The sequence below is a fragment of the Equus asinus genome, chromosome 2, assembly GCF_041296235.1.
Source record: "Equus asinus isolate D_3611 breed Donkey chromosome 2, EquAss-T2T_v2, whole genome shotgun sequence".
Taxonomy (NCBI): domain Eukaryota; kingdom Metazoa; phylum Chordata; class Mammalia; order Perissodactyla; family Equidae; genus Equus; species Equus asinus.
In genome coordinates this window covers 191,745,613-191,771,618 of record NC_091791.1, presented here as the reverse complement: position 1 = coordinate 191,771,618, position 26,006 = coordinate 191,745,613, and the positions used below count along the sequence as shown (strand labels likewise).

The window sequence follows — 26,006 nt, the reverse complement described above, 5'->3', positions numbered from 1 at the left end:
AGCAGTATAAAATAAGTAAAATCATTTCAGGTAATTTTGGAAATGCCTTTCTTTTGACAGCAGAGGATACATAATTATCATAAAAGAAATATGATTGACCACATAGAATGTGAAGATATTCAGCAATTCTCTTTTTTTAGGACACGGATTTATCAAGAAACATTCCTGGCAAAGTGAAAGTGTCTGCACCCAACCTTCTGAATGTAAAAAGGAAATAGCTGGAATGAAATCCTAAAATATTTGCGAAGAGCCAATTTTATAGCCTTTTGGAAGTCCAGAGATGAAAACACCACGTAACAAGACTTCCGTATTTAAAAATGAACTAAACATTGCCTTGCTATATTCGCCAAAAGAACTTATTGTTTTTTTTCCAGTTTTATAGAGAGGAAACACTATGATGGGATTTCCTAAAATATTTGTGGACAGTTAAATGCTAATTGTATACATTTATAGTTACTCTACATTTTCTTGGAATTTGGGGGGTTAATATTAATTATTCATTTCATGTTGTAAGGAAACGGAACAGTGAAGTGGCTCCATTGCTTAGACTGCTGACTTGGGAGTCTACTGTATAGACCATCTAATGTATCTGTTACTCCCAGGACAATCACAGGGTTTTTTTTTCTGGTGGTGGTGGGGGTTGGGCATGGTTAAACCTAAACTACTGAAGGAATAAACTTCCTTCCACCTTTACTGACATTAGACCAGATTTAAAATACAGATAATTCCCATAACTCAACTTAAATAACACCTAGAAGAAATTGGTGTTGATCACTTCCATGCACTTATACACCTTCACTTTTCATCTTACTTTCTTCTTTCCACCTCTAGTAATTATCACTAGCATGTTACTTAATATCTTAACCTATAATATCAGAAGTGCACTTGTAGGTTTATCACTAACGACTCCTGACCCAGCTTTTTTCTTCTGTCTCCTAACAGAATGGAGAATAAAGTCATACATTATTTCCATTCTTTTATGAGCCACAAAACTGTTACTTTTTAAATTAGACAGCAGCTGCCGATAGTCAATACGACCACTTGCCCCAGCCCCTATACCAAAGCATTAAGGTCAAAGTACTAAGTAGCTGTTGGTCCTTCCAAAATTTCTTTTATTAGCTTAGTGCTACTGAGAATATTTTTCCATTTGAGATTAATGTAAAAAAAAAACACAACTTTATAATTATGTAGCCTAGTGTCGTAAATACAACATAATAGACTACTCTTGCCATTTAAAAAAAATCTAAAATATTAATGTTTTTTAAAAGAACTTCACCATTTTGATAGTGGTGAGAATAATTAGTATAATGTTTCTACAGATATATATCCTAAAGTTACCAAAAAAGGACTTATAACACCATTCCTCGGGGTAAAAAGCCCAAGTATCATTTTTCTTTTGCTTTATCACAAGACAGTCACTGGTGTTAAATACATTTATTGTAAACTTTAGACACAAAAATAGGTTCTCTAGCCATTCACATGCACATTAAAACCAAAAAGCTGTAAACTACAACAATGCATATAATTATACAAACGATGCCACTCTCTGGTGTTTACAGAATTGCTGTCCATGCAAGTGATGAGAGGCATTCTCTATGAAGCCTTAAGATCCACAAGTGTTGTTACTACCAAACCTCTGGTTAACACTGTGAAGTAAGTGTTTTGGAAGGCAGTTCCAAGAGTTGGCTAACATTTCTTTAAAGCAAATGACGGCTTCTAAACTTAGCCTGAAAGTGGACAAGGAAAGAGAGAAATAATTTCACTTGACTGTTTAGAAGTACATTCACTTGACAAGCTACCAAAAAAACCCCACCCACTTTCTTTAAAGATTTCCATAGGAATTAGTTCTATCAATGAAGGTTGGTTATTGCCCTTAAATTATCCACAAACCTGGTTTTTCAAGAGCACTAATTTAAAGTGTTAAGAAACAATTTAAAATAATCCCTAAGGACCAAGTGAAAAGTCACTTACCTTACAAGAGATTTTGGTTGAACTGAAAATATAAGTATTTCATTACTGTGTGCCTGAAAAGTAGACATGAAGAACACATTAAAAAGCAAGTACTTCACAGATAAGTTTCAGCAACATTAGAAAGTCTCCTTTACCATAGGGTAGTATACTTACAGCTCTGTGATGGACAAGAAGGTTATTGGCACACCCACCAAAAACAATTACTTCTCCTTCATCACTGGCACAAGCTGTATGCCATAATCTATATTTAAAACAAAAGTCCTAATTTGAAGTCACCCAAAACACCAAATTGGTAGTTTACACCGCAGAATAGAGCTGATGAAATAAAAGCTAAAGATCTTAGTTCAGACCAAAACATCATGGTGAGAAGCAATTATCTTAAGGAAAAGTAGCAAAAGCTAGAATTTTATCGGATGTTATTTTTTTCTCTCTCTGGTCCAGTCCTAATGTATGCAACGAGGGGTTTGAACTGAATGATCTGTTCTCTAGGTCTTTGTTAGCAATAAAAACCTTCCAGGAGATGAACAGTATATGCCCTCCCTTCTTTCTCTTTTCATAGGTAGGGCCAGTTGGCCTTAGACAAAACATCTGAAGGATGCTGAAACTGGCTGAATACACTGAAGGTCTCTGAAGGCCTGGAAATTCTATGGAAAGACTATTTATGTCAAATGAAGTCTCAGTGGCATGGCTATACTTAGGTTAGAGGCTTGGGAAAAAATGCAAGCTGACATATCTGAATGTGTTTTGAACACCAACTCTGACCATTTCATTTCCTTTAGCAGTCTTCATAACAATTCTTTTTGCGAGTAACAAGAAAAATAACTGTCAGTGTTTAATAGGCTCTTTTTTTGGATGATATGACTTCTTAATCTTTGTTATACAGCACTATTGCACATCTAATTGAAAGTTTCTGATTTTTTTCCCTCCATTTACATTCTTTAAGGTTTTGAAATTCTCTCCTTTCCAGTTCTTTTTTTTTTAAATGACAAACCTAGATGCAGTGCAACTCAGTTGAATAAAGAGCTTATAAACTGTATCAATTTTATGATGAAGGAAGACACAAAAATCAAAATCCAGCCCTATTTTTCATAAACAGATGATGGAAGAGAAAGCATTTGATACTAGGATAACATTTGTTTTCTTTCAAAAGGTATGATGTTAAACCTTAGTGAATGCTAGGATTTTTGAAAGAATGATGGATTTAATGCAGCCAAAATTTCCTAAATCAGTACCAGTCTTGTACATCTCTATGGAGCTCATTAATTCAATATAAAAAATTATCGTTTAAATACTTCATACCTTGGTTTTTCAGTATAGGGATGATTAAACTGTATCCATTCATTTTTACTGATGCAGTAAGTCCAGGCATCACCTAATTGAAGCAAATAAAAAAGAGCTATGAAGCATGTTATTCTGTCAATGTGACATTGATATTTAAAGGGTACAGCTTTAGCAAGAAAGGTAATCAGATTGTGAATAGAGACAGAAAGTGTATTCCCTTCTTTTTTTTCTCTGCAATTAACCAAGTAAATCTTGCATATTACAGCCCTTCAGCAGGGCTTTGACTTGCTCCAGGTCATTTCTTTACTGGACAGAATGGATGTATGTCGTAATGTAAAAACAATTATAGGTATGTTATAGGATCAAAATTAATAGCAAACTTCCAACCAGCCCTGCAGCCCTCTGATACATCTGAAATAGACTGATTTTTTTCAGCTATTTATATATATGAATGATATATAATGGTTTCTCATAGTTTTAAAGGACTTACTTAGTGGCTGTTTATCAGTGGTAAATCCTCCAAAGAGAAAGAGATGATCTGAAGAAACTGGTGTGAGTGAGTGCCAAGACCGGCCAACTGGACATATGCCTTGCGGAATTCTGAAAATAAGAGCTAAGTTACAATATCTCTGTCTAAAAGCAGCTACTGTATTTAATGCAGAGAAATACTGAAGTTTTTTAAAAAAATTATATGGAATTATTAAAAAAGACTTTACATTTAAAAAGGCTTCTTAGTATTAACAAATACATGCTTCAGAAGGAATTATTTCCTTTGAAAGTGGAGTCAACTTTAGACCTTTTCTTTTCAGCAAACAGTGAACACATGCTATCTGCCAAGCAACACAATTATGGCAACAGAGAATGGAAATAAAAGATAAAAGTCCTTCTTTAAGGATCTAGTCATCATATTTATTTAAATTCACAGTTAGAGAAAATTTAGGCAAGTACATTATATACTAATAGTAGAAAATAAGGGGAAAAACAAAATTTTTTGAAAAACTTTTCTAAATAATTATCTAAAGCGATACCTACAATTCATTCCACTCCCATGTATCCAGATTAAGATAGTGAAGGTCATTCATTCTAGCATCCTGAAAAGGATAATGAAGTAGTTATCATTTTGAATAATTCAAGAACAAGTCACTGAAACTATGTATATACCCACTCGATATCTGCCTCCAAACACAAAGCCTTTGTTTCCAACAGTTGCACAGGCGTGGGCCGCACGAGGTGAAGGTGCTTTACCCTGTTAAGGGCATAAGAGCAATTTAATAAGTAAGTGAACTTTCTATAAATCCCAGAAGGAGTCTTCCCTAGATGTGGGATAAGAATATGCGAGCCACTTGAGCTTTTAAGCTGAAGTGCAGACTTGTGGTCAGCAGCAGTGCTTAAGGCTGACTACCAAAACTGGGAATTTATATTTTTGAGATGTGTTACTGAATGAGCTAGTTAATATAATAGAATGCTTGCTTTATTTTTATCTTTTAAAATAAAAGCTAGCACATTATATGACATCAGTGTCAGAGGAAAAAGAAACCTAGTATTTGAGTAACTTAAGTTTTAGTGCTAGGTCATTTTTACAGACAATCCCACTTAACATCTATGAGATAATAGCTGCTGAGTTAGTCTTTACATTCATTAAACTTTTCTGAGTTCTAGACTCCTTGGAGAATAATGAAAGCTATGGATCTTCTCTTTCCAGAAAACAAGAATGAACCATCATTTACACCCCGCCCCCAACCCCTTCTCTAAGTCGCCTTGCTTTCATAATTCATTACTCTTCATTAACTCACAGTAGTTATAGGCTGGCTCCAGATAAATGTTTCAGTGTCTAAAATATGTACATGATCATTCCATCCTCTTGGATGACTTGAATTCTATAAAAAACAAATAAGAAGAATCTGAGTTATTTTACAAATAATGTTTGGAAAATTAGATAGCCTTTGACTTATTAACAAGGCAAAATGGACAAAACTACTAGCAAACAAAATGTATTATTTCAACATACTAAATAGGACATGTGCAAATATGAAACTTCACTTACCCAAAAAGATGTTTCATCAAATTCAAAAGTTCCCAATACTTTATCTTCAGGTAAATATCCATACCCTCCAAAAAATATTAACCTGTTTGATAAAAAACCAAGACACTAAAAATTCAGACAACCACAAGTTAGGATACAAGAGATTTTTCTTATTTTGTCCTGTGCTATAAGTTGAAAAGGCACACTTGAGTATATGAAAATACTTCTTCACATAATAATGGCTCATATGCTAACAATTACATCTTAGGTACTATGTTCAGTGCTTTGATGTATGAATTCATTTAATCCTCATATGGGCCCTAGAAGGTATGTTCTGTGTTGACAATGGTTATTGGCTGAGGAGACTTGAATGGCAAACCACTTTCCAAATAAAAGCCCAAACCTATAGTGCTGCTAACTCACTTGTTTTTATAGACCCAGACACCAAGTTTGTCCTTTGACGATGGAGGAATTCCTTGGCAATCAATTCTTTCCCACTGTAATACTCTGTCTGTAGACCTTGAATCCAGCATGTAGAACTGTCAGAAGCAATGATTTCAGTTAGATTTGGTTATGTGAAAGAAATTCAACGTTGGCATTTAATTTTACTGTGATTTATGATGATAAGAATGTCATCTAGGGGCCGGCCCCGTGGCTAAGTGGTTAGGTCTGCTCGCTGCTCTTCAGGGGCTCAGGGTTTCGCAGGTTGGAATCCTGGGCGCGGACATGGCACCGCTCATCGGGCCATGCCGGGGTGGCATCCCACATGCCACAACTAGAAGGACTCACAACTAAAAATACACAGCTGTGTACTGGGGGGCTTTGGGGAGAAAAAGGAAAAATAAAATCTTTAAAAAAAAAAAAAGAATGTCATCTAATTCAGTGCTACTAAGAGTGTGACTGCACACTGGCTGCCAGTCTGCAAACTAGTGCCAGCCTCAGTCTAGAGAAGGAACTGGTGCCGGAATGTAAGTTACTGAAGTCACCAAGCACCCTGTTTAGTTCAGCTTACTGTTTTTCCATAGCCGCACTGTGTTGATGGAGGAACAGAGGTGTGTTGATTCACATTCTGTGCCTTAGAGAGGCACCTAGAGTCGTAATGATCTAATTTATAGTTATCGGGGTGGTATTACCAAAAAACTCAGACTTAGCAATTTCACCTTCAAACTCAATTTAACAAACGTCTTAAGTGCCTACTTAACTCTAGGAGCTAAGGATAAATCTTAAAAGATTAAGTGTTGGTCTAACTTCAAAAGAGTGCACATCCGGTACCTGAATAAATCTGACCAGCATATGTATTTTCTTACTTCTCTTAAGACTCCTAAGCTTCCTTTCAGTCAAACTTAAAATACTCAAGCCTAGCCATGTGACGTACTAACTACTTCCTAAGGCCACAGCTCCTCTTTCTCCCAAACTTCCTCATGTTGTGTCAAAGCTATCTTTCTCCCCCTGGGCCCTGAAAAATATGTGGCTCAACCACAGCCTACAGCAGTGCCTCAAAAAACCTTAAACCCTAATGTATAAAAACAAAAGTGGAGCTACACTTGTTAACATGGAGGAGGAAAGGGTGGTCTGGAGCCTGCCCAACACATTCTGCTCCCCAACAGATGTCCCAGGGCATCTCACAGAAATGCCTCAAGTTCCTAGGGGCACAGTTTGAAGCCATCTCAGCCATATGTTCCATTTACACCAAACCACCTGGCATTTCCATGAACAAGATGTATTTGCTTATACCTCTGCATCTTGATACCTGTATCCTTGCTACCTCTTCCAGTTGTATGATTCAGTTCAAGCATCACCTCTTGGGTGAAGACTCCTTTTTCTGTTCATCTATCCTATCAAACAGAATGTCAAGGATTCTTTTTCAGATTCAGCAATATTTACTGAGCTATTACTATGAGCCAGGCTCTGTGTATCTCCATATGTTACTGAATCCATTAGTAATTATATGTGTTCCTTCTAGAATGTGAACTAGAGGCGGGGACTGTGTCCTTCATCTCTGTCTCCAATGTCTAACCAAATGCTCAGCATATAAGGTGCTTACTAAGTTGCCCAATAAATGAATTTATAAGAGCCTACCTCTATCATACGCACCTTTCTGACTGACTGCCTCTGTCTCTTACTGGCCTGAGAGAACAACTAATATCTTTTTCCTATCTGGAAAAAATACAAAGTCTGAACAATGGTACTTATGGCGCCATATTACAGGAATATTAGTATATAATATTTAGTCGGTGTTAATTTATCCTTATGGCTTTCTGAGTGGTGGTCTGTTAATTTCTACCATCACCCCCATTTAGTTTACTGCAGGGTTCAAAGAGAACAAGTAGCTGCAAAGAGCACAAAGAAAAACAACCTAGGAAGTTTACTGCACACAGGTTACCAACCAAAATTGATTTTACAAAAGGCCTAGGTAAATAAAGACTGGTAGACAAAATTTACTAAAACGCACATTCATACCATAATCAAGTACATATATCTTTTAACTGAGACAGGAGTAAGTATGGGCTAACCTTAGAAATCTGAAGTTGTCTAAAAAAGAATAAAACTGCCTGACCCATAACCCTTACAAGCACAGACCTTATTCGTGTTGCCTCTTGAGTGGTGTCCTCCAAACAAGTACAGCACCCTGTCCACACACACAGCACAGCTTCCTGACATGGAAGGAGGAACGTCACCTTCAGTGTTGATTTTTTTCCTGAGGGAAAAAACTGAATGTAAATAAGTTTCCCAAAAGGGAAGATATGCAAAAATCTATTCATTTTTTTTCTATCCCCACAATAAAGGGAAAAAAAAATGAGTGGACTAAGTAGATAATTTCTAGGGCTCTTCTAATTCCAACATTGAATCCACCAGCTCTTCCCTCTTCACCCTTTCCACATGCTCTGCTGGCTGGTCTGACGCGTGGGCAGGAGGAGAGACGCCAGAAGCCTGAGTGTCACATTTTAGCATTCTAGGAGCATCCCATTTTGTTTCTCAAACTGAACTGTTCGCTTTTTATGTACGTGGCCATAAGTGGTTATTCTGTTTTTGTTTTTGAGTGGGTGAGGAACCCAAAAGGAAAACTCAGACATCCCAATCCTGACAGGTTAATTCAGTAGGTGTTTTTATTGTCACCGTTTAGCCATTTAGACACTTAGCAGTGCTTGCTACAGCAGGCACTCCTCTCAGTGCTCGGCATTTTTAACTCACTGTGAATCTAAAAATGAATCTGAATCAAAAAACCTAAAAAATCTAAGATTCAGAATATCATAGGACATCAAGCTCTCCTCACAATATCACTTTATGTGTGCTAAGCTTTCAGTTTCGTAGGCTTATTTAAAAGAATCCTTTCTGGGACTGAATTTTTAAAAAATATGTAGAATCCTCTATGAAAGGAAAACAATTATAAACTTCCAATTCTCTAGAAAAAGATTAGCAAACAGCTCAGATTAACACTGATTTGCTATGTACAGAAATAATCCTGACTTATTTTAACTCTTAAAGCAAGTAGGACTACTCTCCTAGTTCTGAGCTCTCTGCTATGCAAAATATGTAAAGCACAAAGTTCTCACAGAGCCAGCCATGCAGAGGACTCTCTCGTGAATCTGCAAACATGGCTCACCCTGCATTCACTCCGCCCAGGGCACAGGAGACTGGCAAAAGATCCTTGCAGAATATCCCCAGTTTACAGGGAAGGCAAATTTAAGTTAGTTTTGTTTTTTTAAAAAAAATACATTATTTCAAAGAGATTTGCATAGAAATTTTAATGTGAGAACTCACTAAAATAGAATATCACCTTTATTTTTAGCAGATACAATCTAGAAATTCTTTCCCTCATTCAAGATACCATGTAACAAAAGACATACATCTTGAAAAATATATATATGGAGCTTTTATTATTTCCATTCCAGGATCTGAAGCCCCTACTTCTTTATTTTAATATTACTGTGATCCTTTATGGAGCCCTGAATAGAAATGTCTTCAAAGGCCATAAAAGCATCTAGCAATTACTGCACTACCTCTGAAGAGATACCAAGCATCTAAGCTTAGCAGCTAAGCTAAACTAGCAGAACTTTGTTTTCAGAGCACAGAGATAGCTTAGCATCTTTAATTGAACTATTTTTAGTCATTAGAATGGTTTTTACAGAGTTTCTTTTTGTTTGCAACCTTATTCGAATTTTTTAGTCCCCCTCATAATATCCAGAGTTACCATCTTCCAGTCTCCATGTTGTAGATCCATAGTTCTTCTCTAGGCAGATAAAAGTCATATAATCCTCTGACTTGATTACTCTAAGAACAAAAAAAAATTGCAAATATAAAAATAATTGGTATTCTACAGAGGAACTATCGTATATTTTTTCCTATCTTATTTGACATACTGAGTTAGGAAAAGTTAAATAGGTGTTACAGTTCCAGCGAATGCACAGTCCTCCCCTCCCTGTGCCACATGCTCAAGGTCATGCTTAATACAGACAGCCTTGAATTCAAGTTTCTGACAGGGCAGCGCAGTGGTGCAGGAAGTTAAGAGGTCTCCGGGAAACTGCTAAGGCCACTTTATCCTGACGGGCCATGCACCAAGTTTCAGTTGCACGACCTCGGGAGAGAGCACCTGTGCGCAGAAAGGGTAGAGCTGCAAATATGCAAACATTAAGTCCTTATGCAACATTTTAAGTTCCTCGTTCTGCTCTACTTCCTTCAGGTAATAATTCTTAACAGACGGGGCTTACCATTTGCCTGAACTATTCATGGATTCTTAATCCTCACAACAACCCTAAAACGTAGTTGATATTACAGGAAAACATGTTTTTTAGAGAGAGAGGTAATTTGCCCAAGGTGACTTAGCGAGTAATGGTGGGACCGTGATTCCAACCTCCTTTCCCTGAAATCGCAGGTCAGCCGCTGCCCGACCTCTCCAGCCTTTGGACCTCCCTGGCCGCCTTCTGATCCACGTACAGTAAACAAGCTGTGTTCACCGAGAACGGTGTCAGTGTACTAAGCTTGAAGAGTACGACAGAAATCAAGCAGCCGGCCACGTAGACACCCCTCCTTCCACTCCACGGCTTAGGGAGGGAAAGCTGGAAGCAGGGCGGCGGGCTGACCTGGAGATCAGCCTGCCCGGGCAGGAACCTGACCGCTGCGAGGAACCTATCTCCAAGGGCTGCCTGTGCCCACCCTCAGGCTCCCAGCCCAAAGGTGCAGGACGCCTGCTGTGGAGCCACCTACCCACTTCACTGACCGTGCCTCTGCCCTCGGAAACTCACCGTCACAAATCTCCCACCCCCAAGGCCGGCCCATTGCCTCAATGCTGCTGATTCTGACAGACAGAACTACGAATAAAGCAGTTTAAACTGAAGTGTGAATGACCAACAGGCTTACTTTTCTCCAATTTACCTTTCAATAAGGGTCACCACATACCTGCCCACCTTCCTCCCGCCAAGTACGCCCCTCCAAACTCCTATTCATTGGAGGCTGGGGAAACCACTGCAGATTAACTAGGATTGGCAAAAAACCTGTCGTTAAACCAAATGAAGTACCCAGGACGGCGATAGCGGCCTCCCCCATCTGTCTTTGGAGAGTAATCTCAAAAGCGGTCAACTGTACCCTAAGCGAAATCTGTCCCCAGAGTCCCCGAGCAAGTCCTGAAAGCACAGGTGCAGCAGGCTGGCCTTCGAGACCATAGGGGAGGGGGGGGGGGTCATTTTGGAGACTAAATATTTTTGGTAGGAATGGATCGGAGCCACCCAGCAAATGAAATCACTCTCGAAGGTGGGGTGTCACTGGGAAGCTCTAAACGCAGCGGGGCCGGAGCAGGAGTGAGCGAGGTTCAAGCAGGAGACCCTTGGCGGGTTCCCGCAGGTGGCCCGAAGCGCCAACTAATCCGGGTCGGCGATCGGGCCAAGGGAGGCACTTGGTGGTGACAACTGTTGCCGCTGCTGCGCGGCTGGCGGGGGAGCTTTCCCATTCGCCTCCCGAACGGGGTTTCTTGTGCAACACGTCAGCCGTTTCTCCGACGCCGCCGGGGACGCAGCCCCGCAGGCCGAACCACAGCGAGCGAGAACCGAGCGCGGAGGGCTGACTCCCGCGCCGGCCCGTCCCGGGGCCTCGGGGACGCGGCTTCCGACGCCGCCAGCGCCCGCAAGAACGGGGGCCGTCAGCCCCAGGGGCACAGTGCTGGGGACATCGCGCCGCCACCCCTCGCACCGCCTCCGCGCTTTTCAGTAAAACCCGCAGCCCCCGCCGCCCAACCTGCCCTCTCCGAGTAACGCTCGATTGCGGGGGTGGGGGGCGTGCATCGGGGGAGCAGCAGGAGGACGGGCGTGCATGGGGGGAGAACGGGAGCTGCGTGCGGGAGAGGGTGCTTGGGGCGAGCAGGGGGTGCGTGGGGAGCGCGGGCTCCGCGGGCAGCGGCAGCGTGACTACAGCCCGGGGGCCGCCAGCAGCCGCCCCCGCCCCCCGGCCGGCGCCCGCTGACCTTGTAGCCGCCCCACACGAACATGTGGCGCCCGTCGCCCACAGCTACGTGGCCGCTGCGCTCGGCGGGGCAGGCGAGCTCCAGGCCCTCGAAGCCCTCGTAGGCCGGGCCCGGCAGGTCGTCCGCCCGCGCGTCCTCGTTGCCGTCGGCCATCTCGAGGCCCCACTCCGGCCGTCGCGAGGAGACAAAGGAGGAGAGGCTGAGGGCCCGGGCGGCCTGCGGGCGGGCGGGGACGGTCCTGGGCGGGCGCGAGCTCCTGCCGCCGCCCCGCCTCCCGAGCGCCGCGGCCTCGGCCTTGTTTACGCCGGCCGCCCGCCTGTTCCGCCGCCGCCGCCCCCGCCCCGGAAGCGGCCGGCCCGCCGCGCGGAGGCCCAGGCCGGGCTGGCGGGATGCGGGCGGCCTCCTCGCGCCGCGGCGCTCAGGGAGAGGCTGCGCGCGGCCAGGTTCTCGCGGGGACGGCCCTCCGGGAGCGCTCCGTGCGGCGGGGGCTTCCCGGAGCGCTCGGCCGGAAAGGGAAGGGGGAGGACTCCGGGCTCGGGACTCCCGCGCCGAGCCGCTGCCGGCTGCCTGGGGACGCGCCCGGCCGCTGACGTTCGCGGGGCTCCGGCCGCGGTGACGCGCGGGGTCCGGCGGAGGGGGGCGGGGCTCTGGCTGACGGGGTCCTGGCTGAGGGGACCGCGCGAGGCTCCGGCTGAGGGGGCGGGGGTCTGGCTGAGGGGGACGGGGACGCGCGCGGATCCTGGCTGATGGGGGGCGGGGGGACCCGGGCTGAGGGGGCGGGGCGGCACGCCAGGCCCGGCTGAGAGGGGGCGGGGTCTGGCTGAGGGGGGCGGGGCGGGGCGCGTGTCCCAGTTGAGGAGGGCGGGGCTCCGGCTGCGGGGCCGTGCGTGCTCCCGGCTCAGGGGGGCGGGGGCGCGAGGGGCTTTGGCTGAGGGGGTTGGGGGTCCCGGCTGAGCGGGGCGGGGTCCCGGTTGAGGGGGTTGGGGGTCCCGACTAAGCGAGGCGGGGTCCCGGCTGAGCGGGGCGGGGGCCCGGTGGAGGAGGTTGGGGGTCCCGGCTGAGCGGGGCGGGGTCCCGGCGGAGGGGGTTGGGGGTCCCGGCTGAGCGGGGCGGGGGCCCGGCGGAGGGGGTTGGGGGTCCCGGCTGAGCGGGGCGGGGGCCCGGCGGAGGGGGTTGGGGGTCCCGGCTGAGCGGGGCGGGGGCCCGGCGGAGGGGGTTGGGGGTCCCGGCTGAGCGGGGCGGGGTCCCGGCGGAGGGGGTTGGGGCGCGCGGGGGTCCGGGTGAGGCGCCCGGTCTGTGCCGGCAGAGCGATTCCCGCTCTCCGCTCGCTGAGCTCTTGGGCTTCAGCAGGGATCTTAATTAGAGCTGCATCGTCCACCCGCTTTACAAAATTGTGCTCCAAAAGCGTCACCGCCCAGCCCTCAGGGAGGACGGCGAATCCTGTTCCGTCTCCTCTTCCCGTTACAGGTCAGCACACTCAGGTCAAGAGGACGGTAAGGCTTACGGTGAGCTACACCGGAGCCCCCCCTCCATAAGCAGGGCTGACGGAAGATCGCCCTGGATGTGCTGGTGAGAGGAGCTGCTTTGTTCTCCTCTCTTCCTCGTCCTCTTGCTGGGACCACTATGTAGAAGGAATACTTTGGACAACAAGGCTTTCCTCACTAAAACGTTCAAGGCCGGAAACTCCTTCCTTAGCTGCTGCCTGCATGTTTACAACTTACCAAAACTCGTGGCAAAAAAAAGCAGTGCTTAGAGGGAAATTTATAGCATTGAATGCGTATGTTAGAAAAGAAGAAAGATCTATAATCACTCATCTAGGTTTCCAGTTTAGGAAACTAGAAAAAGAAGAGCAAATTAAATCCAAAGTAAGCAGAAGAAAAGAAATAAAAATTAGAGAAGTATCAATGAAATTGAAAACAGGAAATCAGTACAGAAAAATCAACAAAACCAAAAGCTGGTTCTTTGAAAAGATCAATAAAATCAATAAGCTTCTATCCATACTAAGAAAAAAAAAGGGAAGACACAAATTACTAATATCAGAAATGAAATAAGGAATATCACTACAGATCCCATGGACATTAAAAGGACAATCATGTTATGAACAACTCTATGCCCACATATTTGATAACCTAAATGCAATGGACCAATTCCTTGAAGGACGCAATCTGCCAAAACTCACATAAGACAGACAATCTGAATAGGTGTATATCTGCTGAAGAAATTGAATCAATAATAACCTTCCAAAACAGAAAGCAACAGGCCCAGACAGGTTCACTGGTAAATTCTGAAAAACATTTAAGGAAGAAATTATACCAATTTTCTACAATCTCTTTTAGAAAATAGAAGCAGAGAATACTTCCTGACTCATTCTGAGGCCAGCATTACCCTAATACCCAAACCAAAGACATCACAAGAAGAGAAAATGACAAATATCTCTCATGAACATAGATGCCAAAATCCTCAAAAAAATATTAGCAAGTCAAATCAAAAAAATTTTAGAAACCATATACATCATAACCAAGTGGAGTTTATCCCAGGTACGCAAGGCTGAGTCAACATTCAAAAATCAACTAATGTGGGGCCAGCCCCATGGCCGAGTGGTTAAGTTTGTGCGCTCCACTTCTGTGGCCCAGGGTTTCACTGGTTCGGATCCTGGGCAAGGACATGGCACCACTTGTGAGGCCACATTGAGGCAGCATCCCACATGCCACAACTAGAGGGACCCACAACTAAAATATATAGCTATGTACTGGGAGGATTTGGGGAGAAAAACAAAAAGAAGATTGGCAACAGTTGTTAGCTCAGGTGCCAATCTTAAAAAAAAAATTAACTAATGTAACCCATATCAACAAGCTAAGGAAGAAAAGTCACATGATCATAACAGTAGATGCAGAAAAAGCATTTATCAACATCCAACACCTATTCATGATAAAAACTCTCAGCAAACTAGGAATTGAGAGGAACTTCCTCAACTTGATTAAAAAAATCTACAAAAAAGCTAAAGTTAACATTATGCTTAATGGTGAGAAACTCAAAGCTTTCCCACTAAGATCAGGAACAATGCAAGGATGTCCTCTGTCACCACTATTTTTCAACAGCCTACTGGAAGTCCTGGCTAATGCAGTAAGGCAAGAAAAGGAAATAAAATGTTGGGAAGGAAGAAATAAAACTTTGTTCAAAGATGACACGATCATCTAAGTAGAAAATCCTAAAAAATTACTGTGGTACATCCAGACATTGGAATATTATGCAGTGCTGATAAGAAATGAGCTATCCAAGCCATGAAAAGGCATGGAGGAAACTTAAATGCATATTACTAATGAAATAAGCCAATCTGAAAAGGCTAAATAGTCTAAGATTCCAACTATATGACATGGAAAGGCAAAACTATGGAGATGGTAAAGAGACCAGTGCTTGCCAGGGATTAGGTGGGAGGAAGGAATGAATGGGATGAGTACAGAGGATTTTTAGGGCAGTAAAGTGATTTTTATATGATACTACAATGATAGATACATGTTGTTATACATTTGTGTAAACCATAGAATATACACCACCAGAATGAACCCTAATGTAAACTATGGACTTCAAGTGTCTTAGCTCAGGCTGCTATAACAAAATACCACAGACTAGGTGACTTAAATAACAGATATTTATTTCCCATAGTTATGGAGGCCAGGAAGTCCAAGATCAAGGTGTTGGCAGATTCAGTACTTGGGTGAGGGCCCTCTTCCTGCCTTGCAGACAGTGGGCTGCCTTCTCATTGCATCCTTACATGGCAGGGAGAGGGAGAGCACTCTGGTCTCTTCCTCTTCTTATAAGGACACTAATCCCATCATGGGGTCCCCACCCTCATGACCTCATCTAAACCTAATTATCTCCCAAATACCCCACCTCTAAATAGCACCACATTGAGGACTAGGTTTTTATTTATTTATTTCGAGGAAGATTAGCCCTGAGCTAACATCTGCCACCAATCCTCCTCTTTTTGCTGAGGAAGACTGGCCCTGAGCTAACATCCATGCCCATCTTCCTCTACTTTATATGTGGGACGCCTGCCACAGCGTGGCTTGACCAGCAGTGCGTAGGCCCACACCCAGTATCCAAACCAGGGAATCCTGGGCGCAGAAGCAGAATGTGTGAACTTAACTGCTGTGCCACTGGGCTGGCCCCAGGACTAGGGTTTTAATATATGAATTTTAGGGGAACATATTCAGTCCGTAACAGAGTGAAAAAAATGTTCTTGCTGTACCCACACGCTGTACTATATGGTAACTTAATCAAACTGGAAATTCCAATAGAATCACATGAATACAATGGAAAAACAGGCACCAAGTAAAGCTGGGCAGGGGGCATTATTTGTTTCTTAAAATTCCTTTTTTTCCTTCGAAATGTTTAGAATCAGAATTTTAATTTGTCAGACAGCAGCAAAGTTATTCTACCTTAGTTTATTTTTTATTATTTCTCTTTCACACATAGAAATAATGTATTGGTGAAAACACTTTGTGCCTGGGCTGACAGTATAAAGTTCAAAGAATATTTTTAAGCTTCTACAAAAAAGCTAATACTTTTTTAAAAAAGGTCTTTGTGAAAGATACCATTTGGAAAAAATGTACACTAATTTTGACATGCTATTTACTATATCATACTAAAAATGATAATACCTCAAAAGAATCCTTGACAACTAGAAGAATATCCTGAGAGACGTAATGAACATGGCCAGAAATTCTCTTTCCTTGAGAAAACCTATTTTGTGAACTACCTGAAAAAAACCATCAACCATTCTCGAGTCACCTTTCAGATAGAGAGCCCGGAGGGGAGCGTTCAGAGATAAAGTTAGGAGGCTGCCGTTGTCTTGGGCTCCTCTGCACTGCGGAGGTCGGCGGCACAAAAGTTGAGAGTAAATCATCAGCTGGTGGGAAGTGAGGAATGAAGACTGCCTGGCATGAAACTTCAAAACCGGCTTTGCCAGTCCCTGACTTGCTGCATCTCCTAATAGCAGGAAAGCCCTGGTTTACTTGGAAGCTGACGTGAAGAGCAGCATCCCTGCCGCTCCTAACTGCAGCTCCCTCAGGACAGGGTGGCACTCTGTGAAGCAGCGCAGGGTATGAGGTCAAGTAAGAACAGCATCAGTTCTGTGCCCCACAGATAATACAAAGATGCTCATTCTCTTGAAGCCTGAATGACAGTGTGTATTTTGAGGGGGTAATCCAACTTCTAATGTTCTAAGTAAACCATTTAAAACAGCAGTGCTTTCCTAAGAGGTTAGAGGAGGCATTCACATGATCCAGAAGCCATTTTAAAAAGTGTTCATTCCACTCGGTGTCACCTATCACTATCCAATAGGTTTTGGTATTTTTCCCTTAAATATAAAATGCTGATACTGAAGTTCATAATAATAAAATAATTGCTTCTAAGACGTATACTACCTGTGAGATTCATTTTCTAAATCTGTTATTCAGCCTAAAAATAGTAAGAAAAAATGAAAACTTACACTGAAATATTGTTTGCATAAACAATTCTAATGACTGGTTCACACTAACAAAACTAGGAAAATAGTAAATCTATGTAGTTTGTTAATAAATAAAATTTAAACACAAAATATATCAATACATAAATAGAAGCTTTACACATCCAAAATATAGTACATATACATAAAATATATCCCTAAAATTTAATGACATACTACAAACTACCATAATTTTCATTATAAATTACACATATATTTCAATATAGAAATATATTTTCTTTAACATTTTAAATTTCAGAGAGAACTTGCATGGTGGTATGGTGGAGAGTGATTTTATATACTGAACTTTTTAGTAATTCATTTTATTAGTCATCCAATGGAAGGGTATGAATGACTGATAATATGAACAATTTCTTAATTATGAGAAAAGTACTTTTAAAGAAATATGAAGATAAATGTAGTGTTTCATTTCTATGTAGACAGTTAATACCAAAAATAAATGGGAAGATCTTCAATATCCTGGGTCTCGAGCACCAACTCTGTAGAACAGTGTGGGTCAAACTGAGGGGTCTGCACAGGCACATTACTAGGTGACCATCCCATTTCATTACTCATGGAAATTACTTTAGAAGGACACTTCAAAGGCAAAATGTATTTTAATATGTCCCAAAAGGTAATAAACATACTGCTTCTCAATATTTCAAAGTATTTCAAAGCCTGTATGAAATAAACCTCCACTTTAGACATTTTAAAATATGGTCTTTACATATATATATTTATATAATTGGACAAACTAATAATTTAGGGGTAACAAAAAGACAATTGAAGACATTCATTCCCCTACTCAAATGAAGGTGAGCAACCGTTAGGACAATGCGTAAAAACACTTTACCAGGTCAGGCCAGAAAGGCAGGGCTTCAATGTTTAATGCCATCCCAGGGTTTGCCATTGTTAGCGTTTTGGCTGCATTAGCTATTTAAGGAGAAGTTACTTAAATAACTGAGTTATTGAATGAGAAGCTTTAGATAATTTTAAAGTGACTTGAGAAAGTCTTTCCTTTCTCTAAGCTGATATCAGGTGTTTTTATCCATCTATCTATCAATATGTTGGGGGATTTCTGAAGTCCTTGGGTAATTTCTTATCCTCCTCAAATTTGTGTAATATTTCCAGTAAAGAGTACAAAGTGAGTGAAAATCTCTTACAATTGTACTTACTTTCAGAAAGTATATTTTTTTCTGTAGCTTATAAGGAAATTAGTTTACAAAGATAAATATAAATTAATCTTCCATTAACATCTTATTCCCATATATCCTACACCATATAATCACTTTAACGTAGCATTTTTGTTTCAAATTTTATCTTCTAAACAAGGCAAACAATTTCGGGGGTAAATATACAGTCTGAGTAAAATGGTTAAACATACTGAATATATGCAGTGTATAACAACTTAATTGCTACTGATCCATTGATACTTATTTTCGCTTTCTTCTTTTTGGGCTCTTTGTTCTTCTCGGTGATTAGCTGCAGTCCAAAACGTTATTTTTTTGAGTACTTGTTGCAGAAGTTTAGGAGGTAATAAAGATATCTGACTTTCTAAAATTATGGCATTTTTACCAATGCAGTCAAGGCATGACCTGTAAACAAAACATAACAAAATTACTAGTTTTTGAACCTGAAGTTACAAAGTAAAATATTTATAGGTAATTATTCTTAAAAATAAGAATCATTATGAAACTTTTACATAATTATGTACTTCCTTTGTACTGTCTGGAACATGATAGGGTATGTGTTCTTTCCAGAGCACCACAGTAATTGTCTATTTTGATAGCACAGGGACTTATCTGACAAAAATCCAATGAAAATAGAAATTACAACTTACCATGAGTAAGGTTAAGTAAAAAAGGATTCAGACTTAATTTCAAAGCAGATTAGTCTGTAGCAGACCCCTTTTCACACATCCTCCCAGCCCAGTAACCATTTACTCTTCTCGGAGAGCTGTCTTTTTCTTCCCTCACCCCAGATAAAGCATCTGACATACCTTTTTATTCCACGTGACCCAGTCTTCCCATAACCCCCCTAGAAATGACTGCACAGGGTTGCACCCTCGACTTAAGCCAACCCTGAGAGAGCAGGTCTGAAGAGAGGGAGCATTTCTTTTTTTTTTTTTTTTAAGATTGGTACCTGGGCTAACAACCGTTGCCAATCTTCCTTTTTTTTTTTTCCTGCTTTATCTCCTCAACCGCCCCCCACCTCCCCCCTGTACACAGTTGTATATCTTAGTTGCAGGTCCTTCTAGTTGTGGGCTGTGGGATGCCACCTCAACATGGCCTGACGAGCAGTGCCATGTCCGCGCCCAGGATCCAAACCCTGGGCCGCCACAGCGGAGCACGCAAACTTAACCACTCGGCCACGGAGCCGGCCCTGGGAGCATTTCTTAAACAAAAAGAGCCAACAAGAGACCACCTAAGTTTCTCCCCTTCTGGGGGCCATGGTGTTCATTTTTCCCCTTTGTCCTTCCATTTTTATCTTAAGCTACTTTGAAGAGGGTTTTGCACTTTAAACCAAAAGAAACTTGATTAAGAACTACCAAAAAAGCATCCCTTTCAACTGATAAACTTTAATTCAGAAAGGTAAGTAAATCCTTTTTAAAAGTTTTAAAAGTAGATTCATTCCATTCTGCTGTGGTTAACCTTGGTTCTCATTTTTTTTAACGAAGATTAGCCCTGAGCTAACATCGGCTGCCAATCCTCCTCTTTTTGCTGAGGAAGACTGGCCCTGAGCTAACATCCGGGCCCATCTTCCTCTACTTTATATGTGGGACGCCCACCACAGCATGGCTTGACCAGTGGTGCCATGTCCGCACCCAGGATCCGGGCCAGCAAACCCCAGGCCGCTAAAGCAGAATGTGCGAACTTAACTGCTGTGCCACCAGGCTGGCCCCTTGGTTGTCATTTTTAAAAGGATTTATACTCTAGAGGTTTACATCTTCTTCTGTACTTTCACGAAACTTTCCTCTTTACTCTGAAAACCCTAAATAAGAAGTAAGAGTGAAAATGTTCCACATAGATATAAAAAAAGTATAAGCAAATGAAATGAATCTTATATCTGCTGTAAATTAACTCTGCTGCCATGGGGACACAAGAGTTCCTGGGCCCCTTCCCCAATGGGGAAATGGGAGAGGCAGATGAGGAAATGGACTCTGTCATTACCATTCATTCACTAACGTGACAAATATTTATTAGTGTGCATACCATACTAGGTACTGTCTTAGGAGGGGGGAACCCAATATTGAGAAAAATTCTATTTCAACCTTCAAGGAGATTACAATTTAGTGAAGAAGATAAACAGTTAACAATAAAGCTGGGGCTGGCCCTGTGGTGCAGTGGTTAAGTGTGCACGTTCCACTTCGGTGGCCCGAGGTTCACTGGCCTGGATCCCAGGTCGGGACATGGCACTGCTTGGCACACCATGCTGTGGCAGGTGTCCCACATATAACATAGAAGAAGATGGGCATGGATGTTAGCTCAGGGCCAGTCTTCCTCAGCAAAAAAGAGGAGGATTGGCAGCAGATGTTAGCTCAGGGCTAATCTTCTCAAAAAATAAAAATAAATAAAAATAACGATAAAGCTTTATAAATGTTGTGACTTGGATAAAATGAAATTCCCATGACAGGCACAGGATTCTATGGGAATAAGATAGGAAGAATAACCAAGACAACCTTAGCAAGCCAGGGGAAACCTTCCAGACGGGAGGTCCAAGCTGAGACCCTGAGAGTCTCAAATTAAATAAACTAAGGTATTCCGGAGAGAGGAGCCATACCCGCAAAGCCCCGGAGATGAGAAATAAGGTTCATTACAGAAACTGCAATTGAGTGGTTCAAATATAGCTGGAGGGCAGAGTGTGAAAGTTGGGCATGTCTAGAAAGGAGGCAGAGAGGGAAGTGTCGGCTCCGGACACCAGAGTAAGGAATCTGCAGTTTGTCTAAGGGCAGTGGAAGCCACTGAAGAGTCATCACAAGACAAAATGTGCATATCCTCTGATCCATCAATATCCCTTCTAGGAATTTCTCCTGAGGAGATCATGCAAGTTTCCAAAGGGATAGACAAGAATATTACACACATAATTTTTACCATAGTCAAAAACTGTAGATGTCCTCAATATATATCAATGACTAGCAAATAAATTGTACTTCTGTGAAACAGAACACTATATAGTCATTACAAACATAAATATAGATCTATTACACTGGATGATTATATGCTTACATGAAAGATATCCATAATATGAGCTTTAAAAGCAGATTATAAAACAGCATGCGTAATTTGACCCTTTATATATACACATGGACATGTATACTGTTCTCACTGAGACCAATGACTTCTTAGCACGATTAAATCCACTATGTTTTTCCTTTTAAAGTCTAGAAGGATACACACCAAACTCTTAACAATGATCATTGTGGGTGATGGTTCATAGGTGATGTTTTTTTACCATATACTTTTCATATTGTATGAACTTTCTTGGTAAGTACACCTTAATTTTTATCAGATAAATAATAGAGCTATTTCTTTAAAATACACACATCCAAAGTTATGATGGGCATGATTCCACAAGTATGTTAGATCATATCTGTTTTTTTGAGATGAAGGACCACATCCTATTCATCTTTGTTTTTTCCCAGTATCTCAACACAGTAAGTGCTGAATGCCTCTGACTACAAATTTAAGACAGAGTGATCATGCTGGCTGCATGGTGGACCACTGGCTGTGGTGAGCCTGCTTCGTGCAGTAAATACTACTAAATTCCTGCTATACTCAAGTTTTGATGTATCAAAATATGCTCAGCATCAAAAGGGCATGTACCCATTCTCAGCAGCCCTAGGTACCAAGGGTGACACCAAGAAGCCTGACTGATGGTCACTCTTAGTCCCGAGCTCAAACACAAGCCAATCCAGTCTGTCCTTCTGCTTTCTCTCATTTCTACACTGGTTCATCTTCCCCAACACTGTTTATCTTCCCATCCAAACCTCTCCTTTGTGCTTTTTTGGAACACCAGCTGTGAATACAAACCCCTCTGCTTCCTTTGACTTTCTGTCTTTGCTTTAATTAAAATCTAATAAAACTGCCTTTTGCACAGCCTTCTTGAGAAAAGAGTAAGAATTGGCCCTCATCTCCGTTTTCACAGTCAAGGAGCCAGTGTTGCTATTCCCCTCGCCCTCACTGCTGCTTCCAGCCTGCTGTCATGTCACCTTCAGTGGGTGCCGTCTAGTAACCTCCTGCTCTTTCTCCCCAGCCTCTGAGGATGCTGGCCCTGGCTCACCACAGGCTCCTCTCTTGACTGATCTTAGTATCTGTGTGCAAAACCCTTTTCCTCTTTATGACCTCACTTAGGACAGTTCTGCTTCTGAAATCCGAAATTTCCATACCCTCCTCATGGACCATAATAAGACCCCTCCAATTTTAACTTTCTTTCCTATCTAGCCTAGTCCATATGCATTTCATTCTCTTGCCAGTGACTTTAATCCCCTTCTCCACGGTCCCTCTGTTCTACCATCCTAGCTAAACTGCAACCATGGGTAACTTCAGCCAACCACCTCCCTTCTGCACCTGCAGCCTGCCTGCTTAGTGCTGCAAGAGAAAACCATGCTTCTGCAGCCTGATTCTACTGTCTCAGCTGAGCCCTCCTGAGCGCCTAGCACTTCCACGTCATATGTCCCTCCTCAGCATCTTCTCACAGTCGCCTCAGCAGCTATCTCAAATCTTCACCGCTCTTCCTAAGTTCGCTTCCTCACCTCTCTGCTTTCTTATCAGATTCAGTACCCTGCCCCCAACCAACAAATTCCTGTCTTCATAGCCATCCTTCCTTCTTTCCCTACTATTTAAAAGAAAAGTATTCTTCCTCCTGTCAAAGGCTAATTCAATTAAAGTTTGCTAAAATCTACTTCCTCAAGACCCTGCTCCACCAATTCTTCCTTCATTTCTTGTGTTTCCAACAACTTACTCCCCATTGGCTTCTTCCCCTCAGCACATAAACAAATATGCTCACTCCTTCCTGGGCTTGGTAATTGTCCCCAGAAGTCATCCTGGCTTCCACCATCACCTTAATCAACAACTTTCTATACTGCCAAACTCCACGGCATTTCCCACCCAGATATTCGATGAGCTCTTTACAGTAATAGTCTCTCCATCTTCTGTTCCCTCCTCCCTCAGTTTCTTGTTCCCATTCTCTGCTGGTTCACCTTTAACTTCTCTGGTCACTCTCTTGTGCCTCCTCTTCCTCTACCTCAAATGCTACAAGTTCTTAATGCTCAATTGTTGGCTTCATCCTTACTCTGGAAACTCTTCCTGGGCAGAGCTAATCCACACCCTTTCATAGCCCAGTGATTCTTAAATCTTTATGTCTAGCCCGCATCTCTCTCTATACATTGAACTATTTAATGGATAACTCCACTAGAAGTCCCATAAGCACTTCAAGTTCAGTATGTCCAAAACCAAATTGATCATTTCTACCCATCCCGCCTTCAAACCCACTGCCTTCTCCATATTCCCTCTATCACTAATTCTTCCCTCTTCTTTCCCTTGGCACCCATTCAACTACCAAGCCCATTCTACCTCCTGAATATCTCTATCTCCCTCCCTTCTCCAGCTCCTCTGCCACTGTCTAGATCAGACTCTCACTTTGTGCCTGACCACAGGAAGAGTCACTACCAACTTTCCTAACCCAGTCACATCTCCCTCCAATCTTTCATCCACACTGTTGCTAGAGGAATTTTCTAACTTGTGATATGATCATCTTATTCCTCTGCTCCAAATTTTCCCATGCTTCCTGATCTCCTACAAGATAATGTAAACTCTGCATAAGAGACTGAGGTGCTAGATGACGTATGGTTTCTGATTTCTTGTCCCAACCTCATTTCTTACAACTCCCTACCTCATACTTGCATCCCAGGAATACTTAAGAATTCACAGTTCCCAGAACAAACCATGCTCTTATATATATATCTGGCACTAACACCTTTGCCCTCCTTGTTCATAGGAAACCCTTGTCTCAAATTCTTCTGCCTCTGCAAGGACATCCCTAATCTTCGCCGTCTTAACCATGTGGACAGAGTGCCTTCTTCTGTAGTATTCTCATGAACTTTGTGTGTATTCCTCTTAAAGCAATTTTTCTATTATAGTTGTTTGATCTATATTATTGGCAATTTAAGGGAAAGGTCATGACCTTTCATTTCATAGCACACAGTGCCTTCCCATGGGAGGCACTTGAATATTGTATTTATTGATCCCTGCATATAAGGAACTTGCAATCTAGTTACGTTCGCAGCAAAAGTCAAGTAACAACACAATCCCAAACTTTGCCTGTGCACTGGAACTCCCTTGGGACATTTCAAAAATTCCAAAAATTCAGATCACACCCAGACCAATTAAATCACAATCTGTGGGGGTGGAACACAGGCATCAACATATTTTGAAGCCCCCCATGAGACTCTAATGTGCAGAGAAGTTTGGGAACTGCTGCACTAAGTGAAGGAGCAGCTAAGAAAGACTTCAGGAAGGTCTGGTTTGAGCTGGTACGGTGGTGTTCAAGTGGTTCAAGCCGTAGAAGGTCTGGAAGTTAGTGTCCACCTTGACACACAGCATGTCATCTTCTCTCTCTCTCTTCCCCTCACATGCCTTCACCCGTGTCGTTCGTGCTGCATAAAATACCCACGCTTGTTCACTAGGCAACTTCTACTTCAGTCAAATCCTTCCTCCTGACTCCCGCAGGCAGAAATAAGGGCTTCTACAATCTTCCCACTAAACTTCGTATACTCTCCTTTTAAAGTAAGAGTGAGTATATGAGCTCAAACACTGTAAGCCACACCACCAATTTAATAACAGCTTTGAGGTTTTTAAAAGAAAGAAATTCTACTAAATTAAATGCATATACATGTGTGTCTATTATTAAACACATTCTTGATTTCCAAAAAGCTAAAATATCAAAAAAGTCAGGCTATGTTAAATATTCTCATATGAAGTAAATGCAATTTTGCAAACAAAACAAAAATGTGACTGTACTGTGTATTTTAATTTTTAAAACTCACATTGGTATGTGGGTCACCATTATAAATTTGATTATACTCTTAGGAAGATGTAAACATTTCTTAAGTTCAAGTCATAAACTACCCGAAAAATATTATAATCCTTCCCAAAAAGGAGGGAAAAGAAAATTATCATATATTAATAACATATATATTTTAAAATAATGAATTTACTTACCTGAGTAATGAATAAGGCTGTGTTTGAAAGATCAATAAATCATTACAGTGACCCTGATCAACATAAAAAAGGAGTTATCAAGATTTTTGATAAAAATAACAATATATTAATAATTGAATATTTTTATTTTATAAATGTAAATGAAATTATGTAAAGCAGCAAATAAATCTCTCTCTCTGGCTATTGACACACACACACACACACACACCCCCACTATCCACACAAACTTAGGACATGTGGCTACCCTTTTTTTAATACCCAAATTTTTACCAAACCATAGTCTATATAATTGCAAATTTTAAAACCAGAAACATGTTTTTCTCTTAGAACAGTGAGTTCAAAATGAGAATAGTACTGTTTTCAACCTTTTTTTATTTTTTAAGCAAAACTTTTTTCTTCCAAATGACTCTTATTTTAAAATTTCCTCTTTAATCTGTCTCCCTTTTCCAGGTGGTGGATTTCCCGGGAATTTTAATTTGAAAATCACAGATCCAGAAGATTTTTTGAATAATGACTCTCTCATCTAAAAGTTAATGTGGAAGAGTCAACAGA

General features: G+C 41.9%; 3 protein-coding genes across 5 annotated transcripts in view; 1 reads left to right on the top strand and 2 right to left on the bottom strand.

The window, feature by feature from the left end:
- Positions 1-3,377, top strand: part of NEMF (nuclear export mediator factor) — a 55,301-nt gene extending 51,924 nt beyond the window's left edge. The window contains exon 33 of the mRNA XM_044765598.2: positions 141-3,377. Within this exon, the coding sequence (XP_044621533.1) occupies positions 141-218 (78 nt within the window). The 3' untranslated portion in view covers positions 219-3,377. The remainder of the gene's footprint in view (positions 1-140) is intronic.
- On the bottom strand, positions 1,420-12,383 carry KLHDC2 (kelch domain containing 2). The gene is made up of 13 exons (XM_014854278.3): positions 11,730-12,383; positions 9,468-9,547; positions 7,856-7,973; positions 5,699-5,814; positions 5,297-5,378; positions 5,046-5,129; positions 4,418-4,498; positions 4,285-4,343; positions 3,743-3,852; positions 3,271-3,343; positions 2,125-2,212; positions 1,972-2,024; positions 1,420-1,727 (listed from the first exon to the last, which is right to left on the bottom strand). The coding sequence occupies exons 1-13, from the start codon at positions 11,880-11,882 to the stop codon at positions 1,604-1,606; spliced, it is 1,221 nt and encodes a 406-aa protein (XP_014709764.1). The 5' UTR covers positions 11,883-12,383; the 3' UTR covers positions 1,420-1,603.
- A 3,776-nt stretch (positions 12,384-16,159) lies between these two features.
- KLHDC1 (kelch domain containing 1) overlaps positions 16,160-26,006 on the bottom strand; it is a 49,155-nt gene continuing 39,308 nt past the window's right edge. For all 3 annotated transcript variants that reach the window (XM_070504307.1, XM_044765594.2, XM_044765595.2), the window contains 2 exons: positions 25,455-25,507; positions 16,160-18,830 (listed from right to left, as the gene is read on the bottom strand). In XM_070504307.1, coding sequence (XP_070360408.1) covers positions 18,644-18,830; positions 25,455-25,507 — 240 coding nt within the window. In that variant the 3' untranslated portion in view covers positions 16,160-18,643. The remainder of the gene's footprint in view (positions 18,831-25,454; positions 25,508-26,006) is intronic.